General features: G+C 30.9%; 1 protein-coding gene across 1 annotated transcript; it reads right to left on the minus strand.

The window, feature by feature from the left end:
* Nucleotides 1-516: 516 nt before the first annotated feature.
* LOC136831016 (uncharacterized) lies at nucleotides 517-1,236 on the minus strand. Its single transcript, XM_067090960.1, has one exon. The coding sequence runs from the start codon at nucleotides 1,234-1,236 to the stop codon at nucleotides 517-519; it is 720 nt and encodes a 239-aa protein (XP_066947061.1).
* Nucleotides 1,237-6,688: the final 5,452 nt, after the last annotated feature.

Consider the following 6,688-nt stretch of genomic DNA (forward strand, 5'->3'; position numbering starts at 1 on the left):
CGCACATGGGCCAAACACAGAATATGTCATCAACGTATCGAAACCAAAGAACCCCCTTAGGCAAAATAGCAGGCAATATTTTTACTTCAAAAACTCCATTTATAGGTTGCTAAGAACTGGGAAAGGGGATTTCCATAGCCATCCCAAACTTTTGAAGGTAATAATTTCCGTTAAAAACAAACTTGCAATCCTTAACACATAATTTTATCAATTCTAAAATTTTGTCAGAAGCTAAAGGTAAATCATGCCTTGTTAATTCGTCAGCTAAAAAGGCCAATAAATCGTCAACTGGGACATTGGTAAAAAAAAGTTACATCAAAACTGACCATTTTAAAGTCGTAATTTATGCGAGAATTACTAATTTTTTCAACAAAATCTGTATTATTCTTTATATGCGATTGGGATATGTTTCCGACAATAGGCGTGAGAATCCGAACCAACCATTTAGACAGTTTATATGAAACGCTACCAACAGAACTGATTATTGGGCGGACAGGATTACCAAACTTGTGTGTTTTAATAAGACCATACATATACGGTAAGTTGCACACTGCGAAGAAAACTGATTAGAGCATCATTTCCTTTTAAGACACTTTTTAATTTCTTATTAAAGTTACTATTAACAGTCGCTAGGATTTTTCGTAGTTCTGAGTAAGTTACATTATCTGACAAAAGATTACACATTTTTCTAACATAATCATCTTTATCCATTATCACCAGAACCTGGGATTTATCAGCCTTCGTAATATGCAGGTCATTATCATTTTTCAAGTCACTGTAACACTTGATGAAACGTCTAGGAACACTAGTTGGTATTGGTTTCGACAGGGCACCGTAAACAATACCTTTGCAAATACTAAGCTCATCACTAGACAGACTACAATTCCTTTCCAGATAATTAAAGGAGTTGGCAACATCTACGTAGTCAACATTTTCTTTAGAAAACGAAAAGCTTAATCCGTAACCTAGAGCACTTGAGACATCTTCCTCCAGTAACGGTCTACTTGACAAGTTTATCACAAAATCGGGGTTAGCATGATTATTCCAGTCACTGTTTTCGATCAAACCCTTCAGCTTTCTTTCTAGTCTGTTACTTACTCTGCGGCATGTAGTTCTCAGCTTCCTATAACAATAATTCATAAGCGGATGTTTCCAATCTACAGGAATGAGCATATGAAAACTGCGTCGTTTTTCACTCAAATTATAAAAAGCATCTTGAACATCTGTTTTCGCCATTTCAATATATTTCTGCAAGATTAAGCGTTGGTAGTCATCAAAAGGTCGGTCAGCCAATTTAAGCAATCTTCGTGGAATGAACGATTTTGGCACTACTTGTTCCAATAAGCAGTTCCTCAGGAATCTGTAACGAAGCTTCAGCTTGTGGGCCCTGATCAATGTAGAGCAGAAAGTCGTCACGATAGCCACCAAAGCAGGATAGTATACAGCATAAGTTGTAGAGTTCACGCGTGGCTTCCATATCAGCAATAAGTCACCAAACTGCACGTGACAAATATATACGTAGACGACCACATGAAAGGTGAAAATTAAAGACCAGGTACCAAGCGCTTTCGTGTATTGCGTACACTTCTTGGGGTACAAAGTAAAATAAATAAAGATTGACATAAACAAGAAAACTTCACAAAACAAAGATCAAAGCCACTAACAAGCTAAACATCATTACTGAATGCAATCACTAGTTTGAAGTCAAATTGTCACATACCAAACAAAAAATACTTTAAAAATACTTAAGAACTGAAACTACAGTTAGAACAGGCTATTGCTAAAAGGTAACATTGTACTTCCCTACAATTTTATGAACAAGGTAACTATCTAATTTAAAAAGACCGAACTAATATTCATAAGTTGATTGTTAAAATGCTTAATAAAGGCAGATTCAATTATATTTCTCTTAACAATGTGGTTACAAAAAATTATCTCAGATGAATTTTTCCAGTCCATACAATGGTTAAAATCATTCATAATTACAAATAAAGCACTAGTCAATTGGCCTGTTCGAACTGCGTAACGATGCTGTTTTAGACGATAATCTAGTTCTTTACCAGTTTGACCAAGGTATTTATTACTACATCCAGCACAAGGAATCGTGTAAATACAGCCATTAATTTGTTTTGGGGAGTTACGAACAATGATATTCTGAAGTGTCCCTGAATTCTTGTAAACAACAGTTATCTTGAAAATTTTCAGTAATTTTTAATGAAACAAAGATTTACGTTATATGGAAGTGTCAAAATATTTTCTCTCACCAAAGGCTCCCTATTGTTATTGGAATAAAAATGTTTCTAGCTTTCTGTAAAGATTTGTCGATTAAAAACTTTGGGTATTTTAACATAATTCCTACGTCGTAAATTTTACAAAATTCAGAGTCTAAGAATTCCGGGCTGCATATCCTTAATGCCCTTAAAAACATGCTACAAAAAACTGAGAGTTTTACATTAACGTGGTGATCTGAATAATAGTGGACATAAGAACAGGCGTTGGTAGGTTTCCTGTAAACATCAAACACAAAAAGTTCTATCCCTTCTATGAACCAAAACATCTAAAAACGGTAATGAACAATTATTTTCCTCTTCAACGGTGAATTTAATAGAAGGTACCAAATGATTTACCTTGTCCAAAAAACTGTTCAAATTTTCGCACATGGGCCAAACATAGAATATGTCATCAACGTATCGAAACCAAAGAACCCCTTAGGCAAAATAGCAGGCAATATTTTTACTTCAAAAACTCCATTTATAGGTTGCTAAGAACTGGGGAAAGGGATTTCCATAGCCATCCCAAACTTTTGAAGGTAATGATTTCCGTTAAAAACAAACTTGCAATCCTTAACACATAATTTTATCAATTCTAAAATTTTGTCCAGAAGCTAAAGGTAAATCATGCCTTGTTACTTTGTACCCCGAAGAAGTGTAAGCAATACACGAAAGCGCTTGGTACCTGGTCTTTAATTTTCACCTTTCATGGGGTCGTATATATATATATATATATATATATATATATATATATATATATATATATATATATATATATATATTATATATAATATACAATATATATTTACACACACACACACACACACATATATATATATATATATATATATATATATATATATATATATATATATATATATATACTATATATATAATATACAAATATATATATATGAAGGAATTTAATCATTCATGTACGTGCGCTCAGACATCGCATATAATGTAAAAAGCACAAAAATAAATTCCAGTGTATGTGTATGTGTATATTATCATTTTTTATACAGTTAGGATGTATTGTCCATTTGTAGGATACATACATGTATCCATACTACCATTTTACCCCCTACATACATAAATATATATACATATTATAATATATAAGTGGAGGTAAAATGGTAGTATGGATACATGTTTGTATCCTGCAAATGGGCAGTACATCCTAACGGAATCAAAAATGAAAATATACACACACATACACTGGATTTTACTTTTATGCTTTTCACATTATATGTGAAGCCTGAGCGCACGTACATGAATGATTAAATTCCTTCATATGACTTCAAATCGTCTTTGCTGTTGATATATATATATATATATATATATATATATATATATATATATATATATATATATATATATATATATATATATATATATATATATATATATATATATATATATTGTAACTTCATGATTGTATATAAATCACTGTGATAAAAAAGTCATATATATATATATATATATATATATATATATATATATATATATATATATATATATATATATATATATATATATATATATATATATATATATATATATATATATAGCTATATATACTCTAGAGCTAGAGAGAGAGAGAGAGAGAGAGAGAGAGAGAGAGAGAGAGAGAGCATCCTGATAAATCAAGAGCTCAGCATCTTTAGCAGAATGAGAAGACTCTTTCAAGGAAATCAATAGGCTCACCTAAGACTTACAACCTCAACTGGGGGAGGGTGGGAATAGAGGGATATGAAACAGGCGTTTGTCTGGGTGGGTGGGGGAGGGAGCTATAGATGTCTCCTTTCATAACAACAAAAGAGAGGCAAAATGAAACTTGATAATTCTCGGTGTCCCTTCCAGCCATCACATTCTAATAAGGGCAATTTTGTAATGCAATACTCGTACACATCATTACCCGTTTTTAAGAGGCCTTTAACTGCACTGCGTAAACGAATAATCATAAACATACATAGATTTGTATGAAGTTTCCGGCCATTTGGGGTGGCCCGAGAGAAGAAACAAGGCAATAGCCACTACCACATTCATCCTTATACAAATTAAGGATGAACCTCCCATGCAGAAAACCAATGCATTAGCTGAACCTCCCACCTATACAGAAAACTCACCTACAGTGTGTTGAACCTACTGCTACGTCCTTCGCCTCTGCCTTGCACCCACCCAAGATCTAGAGAAACTAGATCTTGCACCCACCCACTCTCTCTCGTATCTGGTATCTGGTCCATTGCATGTTTCCAGCACTGTCTAGTCCAACCTATTCCTATCTGTAGAGTTCCAACACCTCATCCATTGCATGTTTCCAGCACTGTCTATGTGAAAGGGAAGAAAATATGTGTTAAAGTGGTCTAAAGTTATTGAAGATTTTAAATAACCCTATTCCTATCTGGTAGAGCTGAATTAGATGGCTGAATAAATCTCGATAAGAATAGGAGCCATTTTAAAATCTTCAATAACTTTAGACCACTTCACTATATATATATATATTATTATATATATATATACAGCTATCTATCCTTTTTTCAATTAACACATACATTACTTTATATTTTCTGAGGTTCGAACCAGCGAAGGACAGGAACTGTAGCCTGAGTTCCTGTCCTTCGCTGGTTTGAAGCTTATTATCAACTAAAAAATTCAAACTTAAACAACGTATATGAAAAAATACGAGGTAGAGCAGATTCTCTGCTTTTTCTAACATATTTATATATATAATATATTTGTATATATATATATATATATATATATATATATATATATATATATATATATATATATATATATATATATATATATAATAGAATGATATATATACATATTTATATATAATAATATATATGTATGTATATATATATATATATATATATATATTATATATATATATATATTATATATATAAACTATCATATATCATATATATATATATATATATATATATATATATATATATATATATATATATATATATATATATATATATATATATATATATATATATATATATATATATATATATATATATATATATATATATATATATATATATATATATATATATAATATATATATATCATAAATATATATAATATATATATATATATATATATATATATATATTATAATATATATATATATGCATATATATTATATATATAAATATGTATATATATCATCCTATTATATATATATATATATATATATATATATATATATATATAATATATAATAATATATTTATATAATCAGTGCTTCTAAACGTCCTTTAATACGTTACCTCAAATAATATATTTTTTACGTTTGTTGAAAAGCTCATAGGTCACACGTATTTTATGAATTACAATACACAGTGGATGTTTGATTAATAAGTGTGGCTAAAGGCATTGTGGAGAACCTTGAGAGGATGATTAGCTGGTGTCTGGCGTGTTTCCTAATTAGTAAAACAGTATACGTGTAAAATGTTTTAAGTATTCTTGAGATGTGAGAACATCCATACCTTGCAACAAGACTTTGTGAGTTCGTTTGCCATAAATGTCCAGGTTCTGGTAAATTAGTTCGTAGGTGTGTTATTTTCTGGGCAGAGTACCAGGGTGTGAAAGGATTAGTTATCACACAAATGGTCATTCGAAGACCAACACTGAATATTATTAGAAGTCTCCAGTGAAGACTCTGTGGTTTGAGACCTGTCGATTAAGACTGTGAACATTGCTGTTTGGAGGTACTAAACAGTTTAGGTTTCCCAAACTGTAGATTGTTCTTTTCATTTAACATATATCTAGCTTGTGTCAAGCATTTATTACATTGTGTGTACTATATAAGAAATATGGGAGGAATTCCCTTATCTTTGTTTTTATGCATTTGTTTAACAAGGGTTTTATCTGACTTCTTCAGATTTTTCTCTGAGAAAGGTTAAAGATGTACTCACTGGGAATATACTGGAATTTAACTTATTTTGACCTACTGAGGGGAAAAGTTTTAAAAAGAACAATCAGTTGAATATGATGGACTTTAATATGTTTGACCGGTTGGAGTACATTAGAATTCCATTTTATTTCATATCCTGCTTTTTGCAATCCAGTTATGTTAGATTTTTATCCAATAAGTTATTTTGGTTAACGCTTGTTTTGCTGTAGACCTGAAAGAGAGAGAGAGAGAGAGAGAGAGAGAGAGAGAGAGAGAGAGAGAGAGAATGCGTGTGTGTATGTACAAATGTACGTTACCAGTAGCCTTTTTGATGCAGTCATTATCAAGCTACCAATAGATGGGACTTATCAACTTTGTAGTAAAAGGTGAGCAATAAAATTTCCTCTTGACTGTGTAACATATATATCTTATGTATATATGTATATATATACATACATACATTAATACGCATAAAATTATCTCATTAACACGTGATTTGT

This window comes from Macrobrachium rosenbergii, chromosome 48 (assembly GCF_040412425.1).
Source record: "Macrobrachium rosenbergii isolate ZJJX-2024 chromosome 48, ASM4041242v1, whole genome shotgun sequence".
Lineage (NCBI taxonomy): Eukaryota > Metazoa > Arthropoda > Malacostraca > Decapoda > Palaemonidae > Macrobrachium > Macrobrachium rosenbergii.